The 12,420-nt window shown below is 29.4% G+C and overlaps 3 protein-coding genes across 3 annotated transcripts in view; 1 reads left to right on the top strand and 2 right to left on the bottom strand.

Annotated features, from left to right (window-relative positions):
- Positions 1-992, top strand: part of TRIADDRAFT_52884 (uncharacterized protein) — a gene marked incomplete at both ends in the record, with an annotated part of 2,509 nt that extends 1,517 nt beyond the window's left edge. The window contains 3 exons of the mRNA XM_002109686.1: positions 159-239; positions 375-475; positions 788-992. Of these exons, the coding sequence (XP_002109722.1) occupies positions 159-239; positions 375-475; positions 788-992 (387 nt within the window). The remainder of the gene's footprint in view (positions 1-158; positions 240-374; positions 476-787) is intronic.
- A 5,291-nt stretch (positions 993-6,283) lies between these two features.
- Positions 6,284-9,693, bottom strand: TRIADDRAFT_52883 (uncharacterized protein; the record flags this gene model as incomplete). The annotated part of the gene is made up of 10 exons (XM_002109114.1): positions 6,284-6,371; positions 6,490-6,537; positions 6,820-6,870; positions 7,147-7,194; positions 7,309-7,359; positions 7,606-7,659; positions 7,965-8,006; positions 8,671-8,715; positions 9,085-9,123; positions 9,632-9,693. 10 exons carry the CDS (start codon positions 9,691-9,693, stop codon positions 6,284-6,286), a joined length of 528 nt encoding a protein of 175 aa, XP_002109150.1.
- Positions 9,694-11,150: 1,457 nt separating this feature from the next.
- The window catches only part of TRIADDRAFT_52882 (uncharacterized protein), a gene marked incomplete at both ends in the record, with an annotated part of 5,312 nt that continues 4,042 nt past the window's right edge, over positions 11,151-12,420 (bottom strand). The window contains 4 exons of the mRNA XM_002109113.1: positions 11,151-11,216; positions 11,350-11,497; positions 12,024-12,068; positions 12,165-12,209. Of these exons, the coding sequence (XP_002109149.1) occupies positions 11,151-11,216; positions 11,350-11,497; positions 12,024-12,068; positions 12,165-12,209 (304 nt within the window). The remainder of the gene's footprint in view (positions 11,217-11,349; positions 11,498-12,023; positions 12,069-12,164; positions 12,210-12,420) is intronic.

Here is a 12,420-nt window from a genome sequence, read left to right as displayed (position 1 = left end):
TAAACGGAAATCAGCAGATTTAACTTAAAAAATACATTTATATAGTCCCTATAATATAATTATGTTACTACAGTAATGTACTGTATTGATCCTAAATCGGATGTTATTTTAATTCACTTAATTATTTATATATGTACTATTAATTTATTTATGTCTAGCAGTTGGTAATCATGGGTTTATTCATGTTGGCATTCTATCGGTTAACAAAGTCAAGAGAATATTATCGCAATCAGTTAAATGTTAGTTCTTTTCCTTAATACTTAACGTATATAACAAGTCTGTTGCAACTTACAAAGCTGTTCGTTACTGATAATTCTTATCTCGATACATATACATTTATACATACGTATGTGTACTCATTCATACGTACGTAGGGTAATGATCGAGAAGACACTATGTCGGATATAGTTTTTTCTAAGTCTGCTATCGAAGAAAACCATGCAGTAGAAATAAGAAGTTGCTTGAATAGAGAAGAGTAAGTAATCATTCTAGTTGTTTATGTACTCTAATTATCTATTGCTACTATTTACTAAACACGAACATACGTTGTATAGTATCTCTAAGTGTGTTACGTGATATAACTTCAAGATTACGTTATAGATTAATCTAGATTAAAACTATATTGCAAAGTAGAAATACAATATATACGTTAGTTACTGTAGTTACAAATAGATATATTTGAAAAAAATGCCTTAACTGTATTTCATAAGGAGTTTTAATATGTGTTATATAAGCAAAAACATTTAATAAGGAAACTGATAATGCAATGTTAAATTTTTTAATTTAGGCCAGTAAGGAAGGTCTTAGATACTTTTTTCTTATACGTTTGGACTCTCAAAGTGCGTTTTAATGTATTTTACGTCAAGTACGATATAGCGTTAGTTGCTACTATCGACGAAGATTCTAGCTACTTGGGTTTATTGGCCCTTATACATTACGATTATACGCGTATTTCTAGTAGTATTTTATTTTCATGTTATTGGAATAACTAAGTTTCTCTTATCTTTTCTAAATGAGTTTTTTTATACATTGCTAGTTACAAATAAAAATAACTCATATATTTTTCTATGTGTCACGGTACGAACTACCGTGAAGAAATAGATATCTAAATTTGGTTAATATAATATAGTGATATTATATTACAACTGGTCACTTATAATAAGAATTACTCTAATTATAAACGTGTTACAGTAAATTTATTGCTGTGCTGTAATGTGTACTGAAATGATTCTGTGAATGGACATATTGTAGTCCGACTGTGAAAAACTAGTTAGTAGATGTTCTTATCCAAGAATTTTTATAAGATGACTTGTGAATGTTAGCTGCTGTAGAAGGGTATATAAACCCGTCAAATAGTTGAGTAAAGCAGTTCTTAATTGTATAGTTGTTTTAACGTAGAATCAAAGGCGTCTAAATTCTTGTGAGATAGTTAAGGGATACTGAATCCCGGAGATTATAGTAATTTAGAGATTTATTTTACGTTATCCTTGTCACGAAGCTGGTTTATGACACTATGATAATGAAAATTTTGTACGATATATCGAAATTTTGTGGACAATTATGACTGATTTCTTTATTTCATTATCATATGCGAACATTGAAACGTAAACAGGTGTTTAAGCACACAGCATGATTGTGGCACGTATCCCATAGTATAAATAGCGTAGATTTTGTACTTTTTTTATTTGTTAATGGACTTAGTGAGTGATAGTCCCGTTAGTACAATAACAACAACTAACAAAAGCGGGCCAACAAACTGTTGATCCAAAAATAAGTTATCGGGCTAATATCGGGTCGAGCTGTTAAATTTGTTATTTATATTCTCTTTCCTTTACTATAAATAGTATTGATGTCATCATTTCTGCTGATACTACACAATAATGTTTTAATAATATCGCCTTACTTTAGCCCAATTAATATTACTATTTCCCCCTCACATGTTATCTATATTATCTTTCCTTTACTGTAAATAGTGTTGATGTCATCGTTTCTGCTAGTACCAATCAATAATATTCTAATTTCGTAATTATCATTACATAATTACGTAAATACAACTGAAATAGTCCTGAATCATGCATGAAGCATGACTATATTTGTAGGTTAAATGTATTACTATTGTATTACTACGACTATTCAAGTTGCAATTACTTTAAACAACTGTAAATATTTACCAATTAATGCTAAGGCAACCACCAACTATAACTGACCTATATACCTTGCTTTGTGCTTAATATTTATAAATATATATTTACTTGTACCGCACCCTAATTAATATCATTGTTGTCCCATCATATGTCATCTATATTATTTTTCCTTCGCTATTAATAGTGTTGATGTCATCATTTCTGCTGGCACTATACAATAATGTTCTAATAATATCGCCTTACCTCAGCCCAATCAATATTGCTATTCTTCCCTTACACGTCATCTATATTGTCTTTCCTTTACTATAAATAGTGTTGATGTCATCGTTTCTGCTAGTACTATTCAATAATATTCTATTTTCGTAATTATCATTATATATATGCGTAATTGTAACTGAAATAGTTGTGAACTATGAATCATAACTATATTTAGATTGCGGTTTCTTTGATATGATCTTTCTATACTAGTCAAACGCTGACTATATAAAGCCTTACATTTGTACATTGAAATCATTTTATAAGGGATTTAGAAAAAATAATCCGGAAGATTCTCTTTGGTCACGAATAAAAGTAAACGGAAATCAGCAGATTTAACTTAAAAAATACATTTATATAGTCCCTATAATATAATTATGTTACTACAGTAATGTACTGTATTGATCCTAAATCGGATGTTATTTTAATTCACTTAATTATTTATATATGTACTATTAATTTATTTATGTCTAGCAGTTGGTAATCATGGGTTTATTCATGTTGGCATTCTATCGGTTAACAAAGTCAAGAGAATATTATCGCAATCAGTTAAATGTTAGTTCTTTTCCTTAATACTTAACGTATATAACAAGTCTGTTGCAACTTACAAAGCTGTTCGTTACTGATAATTCTTATCTCGATACATATACATTTATACATACGTATGTGTACTCATTCATACGTACGTAGGGTAATGATCGAGAAGACACTATGTCGGATATAGTTTTTTCTAAGTCTGCTATCGAAGAAAACCATGCAGTAGAAATAAGAAGTTGCTTGAATAGAGAAGAGTAAGTAATTATTCTAGTTGTTTATGTACTCTAATTATCTATTGCTACTATTTACTAAACACGAACGTACGTTGTATAGTATCTCTAAGTGTGTTACGTGATATAACTTCAAGATTACGTTATAGATTAATCTAGATTAAAACTATTGCAAAGTAGAAATACAATATTTAACATATGTCAACGGCAATTTGCGAAATCTGGCATTCGGCAAAATACCTGAAATACTTTAGGTATTTTGCAGAATTTCCTATGAAAAAAAGCCTTAACTCATACGCATAGCATAATTTTCTAAGAGGAAATTTCTTATGTAATGAAATGAAAAGTGTAGAGATCAAGCTACAAAACTTTAACAAACTTTGCTTCTACTTTCGTTGCATTACGGTCTACTTAACGCTAATACTTTGACACCATAATAAAATTTGGGGAAATAACCGAACAACAATTTATTACAAAACAAAAATCGAGAGAAGTATAAACCGAACGACCTTGCAAATACTTAGCTTTAAGTATTATTAAAATAAATGACAGACTTAAAAACTGTCAATGACCAAACAACCTTTCAAAAAGAAGAACGTTCTAACTTACGACGATTCGACCCCGAAGGCCTTTTAAATTCAACAAGTTCTTCAAGTAAAATCTTCTTCTACTCTCCCTCTAAATTTTCTAATTGCACTATCATTTACAAGCTTCGTAGAGCCGTCAGAGGTATTTAAAACTAAACATTTGCTAACCAATCGCTCTTAAGATCCGTTTTACAAAACTACATTGCACCATTTAAGAAAACAAAAATCACTCAAAGTTCAGACACAATTTACCCTATGATTCCCTTACATAACACTATAGAACTAACAAGCTAACTATAAAAATACATCAAACTTCACTTCTAACATAATTTTTATCATTAATACACTATAAAAGTCTAAAAATCAACCTTTAAACATCAAGATTTAGTCATAAAACAACAGTCCAACTACTTAACAATCAACACGATCTCTGCCAATGTCCATCGTATTTTCCATTTTCCTCACTAAATTCTCCTATATATTTCGGTGCTTACGAATAGATATCATACAAAAATCGGGCTTCACGAACACACATCCTGCAAAACCATACATTCAAATTTTAATATTTTCGTATAGAAGGTTTAATCGATAGCAGTAAAAGTACAATTAGATGCTTACTTGCAGTACACTGCATCGCGACGTGATGGTAAAATACGACTAAGTGGATATTTTATAGCTAATTAAGTTTTATTTTCATATAAGTTAAGCGCCTGATAACTAATCTCTAAGTAGACAATCATAAAATTAGAGTTCACCCTCAAGCAGCAGTTTATAGTACAATTAATTAATTATAAATCTGTGTATCGACTGATACACTATCCTCACCAAGCTATGTAATATATATCACTCTGTTACTCTATTACGGAGTATGGAATGACTAACTGTACAAGTCACTGCTGTTTTCAATCGTTAAAATTTAATAAATTTGGTCGATTAAATTACGTGCAGTAGTTAAAAATTGATGTATCTAGTAATTTTTCGACGGCATTAGAATAAACAGAATTTTATTTTTAAAATATAGTAACCCAGTATAAGTGTTCGATTAGTACAATTTATATTAGGCTGTTTACTATAATCCCATTTACGGTACAGAAGCAATATATTAAATCGAGGTACAAAGCAACATGATAGAATTTGAGTTTATCATTTTATCTGTGTTGTTACTTACTAAATTTAAGAGATTCGAGCGGATTTAATTCTATGTCTTATATATTACTTAAAATATTGAAATAACTCATACCTTATTTTTATGAATATTTTGCACGGAAAAGATAAAGATACATTAAGATATCCCAAGTGAAAGATTTATAATTTATTCAAATAGAAGAAAATAGAGAAATCTATATAAGTTCCGTACCCAATTATATTTATTGATCAAAATTACGAATTACAAGTAACACCGCAATTTCCAAAGGAAAATATCACGTAATCAATATAGTAGAAATCCGCATGAAACTAATATAGAATGAGAATGGTATTTGTTCAAATTCAATTTATAAAACGGAAATCTATCTAAGCTTACTGATTATAAGTGTTTAATAAATCTATTGCAATTTAAAGCAAAGCATCAACTAAGAATAGATCATAACAATAAGGAAAAAATGATATTGTAAATCCAACCTAGAGCGAAAAGATTACTAAGTTATTATGAATCTAAGTTCAGACTCATCCATATCTATTTTACTTATTCTACGATAAAACAAATGTTTCCAAGAGATGAACAGGTCTTTCAAAGCAGCTTGAAGATTCAGCTGAAGGTTCTATCAACTTTACTAGTTGATAGACTCTGCATAACCATTACCTCCTTTAATAGAATCTGAACTGCAGGAAAAAGGAATTTAAATTTATTACTCGCTATAAAACTTCATTTTATACCAGTTCATTGATCTCTTAGCTCACTAAGCAATACTCATCATAGACGGCCAGGTCCGTTTGATGATCGTCTCACTTACGATTGATATATAGAATTTTCTTCGTAACTTTTGATCTCATTCTCCCTGGTGTGGTTGTTTTTATCACTTTAATAGCAAATAAAATCGCAACAAATATGCATAGTTATTACTATAGAATTTTCCCTGCAAGGAAATATTTCACATTGGATTTTAAAAGTACAGGACTAAATACATCCTGATCTATAATATACAGCTCATGATAATGACAAGAAAATATTTACATCTGCTTGATGGAATTGTCAAGAAGCTGTTGAGTGTTTTCGTCACTAGCAATTATAAAGCGCAAAATTAGCTACAATACAATTAGCTGTATCTTATTAACATAATTTCATTTGCGGAGTAAAGCAAAACTAAAATAGGATACGTAGTAACTATCGCAATAGACTAAATTAAAAATAAGAAATAGTCAGATTTATCGAACAGTGTAATTTTTTTAAATTGTCAATGAAGATTTTGCTTTATTCTACATATTGTAAACTAATAATACAGTATGATGATTCATCATTGCTTTGCTGTAGCATGAAAGAATGATTAGAGATACTTTGTGCCCTCAATTAAAAATACTTTATCCACAAAAATTAATTGCTCTCAACCACAAGTTTGCCGTACCAAAGTAGGCTTGAATTATCATGCAGTAAATTAAGAGCTTCTTCTCCAGAACTGATACTACCAAAAAAAGAAATGAATTATTCATCAGATATATATATATCACCAGCATAGATGTAGCTTCTCTATAAGCAAAACCATGAAACCAGTAAATGCAAAATACAGTTTCATATCATACCAATGACGTGAGCCATCATCTACCAAGTCGATACCTTCTTCTGCAGATCTAAAATTAAAAATTGTGGCCTTAATTTATTTTTGTACGGAAAATGGCCATTAAGTCCTATCCAAAGATAATTAAAATTCTTCCGACGTATCACGACTTCAAATTTGTTTAAAAATATTTCTTGTCATGACCGATTAATTATTAATTATCAACTAAAACGATAGTAACTTTCACAGCTCTGAGCTGATGATAATGTTGATCTTGTATCAGTTAATTTGCTGCTACCCGTGGTAATAGAACTTATTATAGCTTTATTATATTCTTGAACCTTATTTGACTTACCTCTCTTGCACAGACTGTTTATCAGCTAAGCAGACACACATTTCTGCAAAACTAAATAATGGACATGACTTAAGCTTCAACAATCAAAAATTCTCTTAAAAAACTTATCCAAGATTTACAATTGGATGTTGCAATTGTATGTTATTTCGACAAAGTTTAAACTACTCCTCTTGTAATGAACAATTATCCGTTAAACTGATGTCTCGCGTAACTCTATAGGCAGCACGAGTTATTATAAATTACGTAGTATATTGCAATCTGTAGTATATACTTATAACTAGTAGTAGATTTATGATCTGACATCTTTATATTCAGAGCATGCCTTACTTCTCTCGGGCTAAAGGATCTTCTATTAAATCAATATTTTCCGTAGTTCTGATATTATTGATGGCAGTGCAGTTTTAGTTTATACGTAGCAAAATTCGATACTCCCTATTGTACATAGCTGTAATTGTTATAGCAATTTCCTAGCTAAATTCTATGTTTTACCGCTCTTGAGCTAAACAATCATCCACTGAATCTATACCATTCCTAGCAATTCTAAAAGCCATAATGTTATCATTTAAAAAATAAATTACGTAAGCAAGGTCTATCGATAAATATACATTATCTTGATACATTCCGCCAGCTATCTATTTCTTACTTCGAACGAGGTGATTTTTTAATTATCGAGTAAGAATCTTCTACTGAACTGAAAATTAATGATATCTTTTCAAGTCGAAATTTAATTTTAATACTGCTGAGTAGTTATAGAATGTATGATAAAATCGTAAGAGTATTCCATACCTCGATTCTTGAAGATTTTGATAGCTTGGGTCATGATCATTAGATTGTTCAGGACTGAAATAACAGTAGAAAATCTCAGGGTCGATTATTTTCCAGGATATCAATAACAATCTATATAGATTTTTGCCAGCTTTTAAGAAAGTATGATAATAATTTTAACATACGGCTATGAAAATTTAAGCCCATAGTGACTTTGAATCATAAATATTTACGTCATTTATAAGCCATTTCGAAATTATTCAAAATTTTAATGTAAATTGTTTACCACAATGAAATTACGATAACGTAATAGATAAAATAGTTATATAAATGCAGTCGAACAAATTTACATGCTAATTAATTGACTTCATCATCATTACCGCTTCTCCTTATTAAAGATTTCTCGGTTATTAATACTGGAACTGTAAAAATTGAAATTATTAGAAGGTGAAAGCTAATTTAACGAAAATAATATCAAAGCAATCTAGCGGAAATAAACATACGATGTAGGGGCTAAATTGAAATCAGGGCTTTGCCCAGGTTCTTTACTACATTACGCAAATACAAAAATGCGCTTTGTCTTATTAAATTGAAAAGCAGTTTAGCTGTTAGAACAAAATTTTATCACTTATGTTCATAAAAGATTACTCCGTGTAAAATAGAATTGTTTTAGCACATAATAAATTATAAAAATGTTAATTTCTAGTTTGCCTAATTCCTGTATTTGGTCAGAATTAAAGTTAAGCTCGGACTTAATAGGTAATTAAGATTGAAATTACTAATTGGCTCCAAGCTTATCGTTCAAGACTTGGATATTTCGATCGCTAGAACTTAAGCAAAGCAGATTCGTTGCTATAACATAGCATTATATAAATATAAAGTGGCGTATATTGTAAGCATAAAAACATGAATTACATGACATTAGATAAATTTCCCTTAATGTTTACGATACTTTCTTCTCTATGTTTAAAGATGATAAAACGTTTAAATTTATATTTCATCATAGTAGCTTACAAGGAAAAATATGCAAAACAGTAAAACAGTATTTTTATAGTAACAGTTTATAAGCCCAAAAATATAGCTTACGTTTTATTGGATGAGCTTTTCTCAGTATTTTCGAAGCTTGCTTCTCTATAATATAAATTATACAAAGAATTAGTTTTATTTTATCTCAGCAATTTATAATTATAAAACGTATAAATTACGCCATATTAATTGCAGCTTCCATATTGATTTGGACTCTGTCTCTATAATTTACAATAAGCAAATCATATCCATTCAGCTTATCATACTAAACATGCAATTCCTCCTGTATGTCTAGGAAATAACGCTGAAGCCGTAATATAACCATCTATTTGTTCGAACATAATACTTTGAAAATTACCACGCTGAAGCCGTAATATAACCATCTATTTGTTCGAACATAATACTTTGAAAATTACCACGCTGAAGCCGTAATATAACCATCTATTTGTTCGAACATAATACTTTGAAAATTACCTATTAACTTCAATTGGAATATCCTTAACTTGAGCGTTTCTATCGACAAAATTTACATTTCGTAGAATCGTAATATAAGCAGGAAATTACAAAGTTGACAAGAAATTTATAAATACTGCTATATTTCATACGTAATATTCGAGGAATCAGCTTTAGTCTCTTGCATGATTTCTTCACTGAAAAAAGCAAACATTTACTTTTAAAATTTATCATACTTTAATCCAACTATTGATGTAAAGAATTGCATCTTACGCGATATTTTATACTATCGAATTACCTCTTTGCCCTAATTTTATCCACCTTCTCGTGGGTGTTAACGTTACTATTAATGAATTAGCTTAGATTTATTACAGGAGAAACATACTAAAAAATTATATTGAGGTTTACGAGAATCAAAAATACTATTTACGCAATATTAGACGAATCTTCCTTTACAATTTGCCCTTTTTCTGCTCTACAATTTTATAAAATTTAAAACGCGAAATGTTGTATTTTAAATAATGTCAACCAAAAGATGAATTCTAACCATTTAATATCATTTACTTACTTATTATTAACTATGTCTTTATCAGCATTTACAACATTTTCGTTACTAAATATTTGAGTCATAAGGGAAATAGTTATAAAAATCTTACGATATTTCAAGTGTATTTACGCTTAACCCTGAATATTCAATACTTAAACCTTGATCATGGGAACTACTTGCAAACATTAGTGGGTAAAATAGTTATGAAAATGTGATTTAAACTAGACAAAGTATATGGATGAATGCTATACAAAGTAACTATAACTATTTCTGGTTCTAAAACGTAACATCGGGCATAAGAAATACTGTAGAAGCCAGTATAGTATAATCAATCTTAGTTAAAATTTTTGAGAGCGAAAAGAGCACCAATTCAGAATTAAAGATTTCCTAATCTAGCCAATACAATTAGTCTACCGATATAAGCTTCAATAGAATCCATAACATAACATAGATTACCAATCCATTGCTGAATTTTCTTCGGCCATTGGAACACTTTCTTCAGTGCAACTTGTAGGTTTATAGAAAGCACATAAATTCTTTAAAGCGATAATCATCTCTACAAAATACTAAAGCAATGAATATTTACCGAGGAGATGAATTTCTTTCAGGAATGTTACCATTTTCTAGCCTAATAATTTAGGAGTAAATAAAATTAACTCACAAACTCATTAATTTTTCTGAGTGAAATAATTTACGTTCTAATATCAATATGAGAAATTTATGAATTACTTTGGAGTAAGTATATTGGTATTCGCTTTATTAACGGATACGAGCCTATATAAGTAAAATACGAGTAAAAGCAACAACATTTCTGAAAGCTGTTAATGGATGAAGGATACCAAATATGTTCAAGTTACCCAATAACGGGTTCAGATTTGTCAATAATGTTCAAATTTCTTTCACTACAGTATTTGACATATGTGTAAGTTAAATTGCGCACTTTAAAGCAATTAAATTGATAACGTATATCAAATTACTTCTGAGGTTCCGAACTATCATTCTGAGTTTCAAGTTCCACACAATTACTGAAATTAAAAACAAAATCTAGTCGTATTTGTTAACGAGTTAAACCAACAAAATTTTGTGACGATTTTACTTTCGAATATTTGAGCTATCTTCTATCAATTTATCATGCCCTCCATTTTTCCTGCAGCAAAAGTTATGGACAATTACGACTTTTAAGAAATGAATATGTCAGCATTAAATATTCAAATCTGTAAAGTTGCAAGAATGCACATTAAAGCAAAATATCGCAGTATGATTCTAAAGAGCAGATAATAATAGATCTTATAAACGGATGACTAGAATTTCTGACGGTGGTAACATTATGGTTTGATTACAGATAAAAGTATTTTAAAGGTACTAAACAAAAGTAATGCAAATATTTTATGTTAACGTAAGAAGGTATTACGAGTAGTCTAGAGCGTTAATTTTCAAAGTTTGATAATTTTCTTTCCTAAAAGTTATACGCAAGTAGCACAGTCCAAAAGGTAAGAAATATCTTTATTTCCAAACCGTTTCATCGATCCTATAATTTTAGTTAAATGATTTCAATTACCGAATAATAACTAATTTGTCTTTTTCTGATTTCGGAAGCTCTTCGCTGCTACATAGAAAATAAATAAGATATTTATAAACATAGAATTAGGCCAATAAGCACTCATAATCAATGGCCGAAAACAAAAAGCTGCTAGTTGTTATGTAAGTAACCGTTGAATGGCGACGTCCCTGTTCAATACTTGAGTATTTTCTTTATAAGGATGGCTATCTTGTATATCTTTATTATTAATGTGGCAATGTTGCATATTGTCGTTATTAATAACGATATTGTCTTGTGTATTTTCATTATTGATGCGGCCATCTTGTGTATTTTCTTCAAAAGTATGGCTAAATTATGGTTTAAAAGCATTAAAAACAGAAAATTAATTAGAAGTTATGGATGTTAATATCCTTGATAACTAAAATTAATTTCAAGATAGCAGTAATTAAGGATTACGCCTGTTTGGCTAGGTTTTCATCTGGTTGTTCCAAGCTTTCCTTTCTGAAAGGTAAAATTAAAAAAATTTACTTCTTAAGTCAAACTTAGCGCCATCAGTGTCTTTAAATCCTACATATTTTAATAAATTAACTCACGTCGGAACCGGTAATTTCTCAGCTGGAGTTTCATTTCCCTCACTCGTAGATAAAAATATGTACAAGTTTACGTGTATATTTAGTAAATTGCAAGGCTTAAATACGTTTAAATTGAAATCATTTTGACTATAAAATTCACGTCAAAACAGGTGATTTCTCTTTTGGAGTTTCTTTTCCCTTATAGCTAGATTAAAATATGTACAATAGTTTAATGATAAAATTTAATACGTTATAAAATCTAAACATGTTCTTATTTAAATATTTTAATTATAAGATTTACGTCATATCTAGTAATTTTTCCACTGGACACTCCTTTTCCTCGCTCCTAGATAGAAAGATATAAAAATATACGTATAAACTTTAGCAAATTTTAAAAATTAAAGGTGGTCCTACCTAAGTCTTTTTTAACTATAAAACTCACCCCAAAACAGGAAATTTCTCTACTGGAGCTTCCTTTTCCTCTTCTCTATGTAAAATATTTAAAAATTTATTTATAAAATTTTAATAAATTATAAAATTCAAATTAGATTAGCTAAAATTGTTTTAACTATAAAACAAACATTAAAACGGCTAATTCCTCTACTGAAGTTTCCTTTCTTTCATCGCTAAATAAAAATATTCAAAAGCTTACATGAAATTTCATAATTGCGAAAATTAAATATGTAATAATTAATCAT

This window comes from Trichoplax adhaerens, genomic scaffold (assembly GCF_000150275.1).
Source record: "Trichoplax adhaerens TRIADscaffold_2 genomic scaffold, whole genome shotgun sequence".
Lineage (NCBI taxonomy): Eukaryota > Metazoa > Placozoa > Uniplacotomia > Trichoplacea > Trichoplacidae > Trichoplax > Trichoplax adhaerens.
This window is presented reverse-complemented; position numbering and strand designations above follow the sequence as displayed.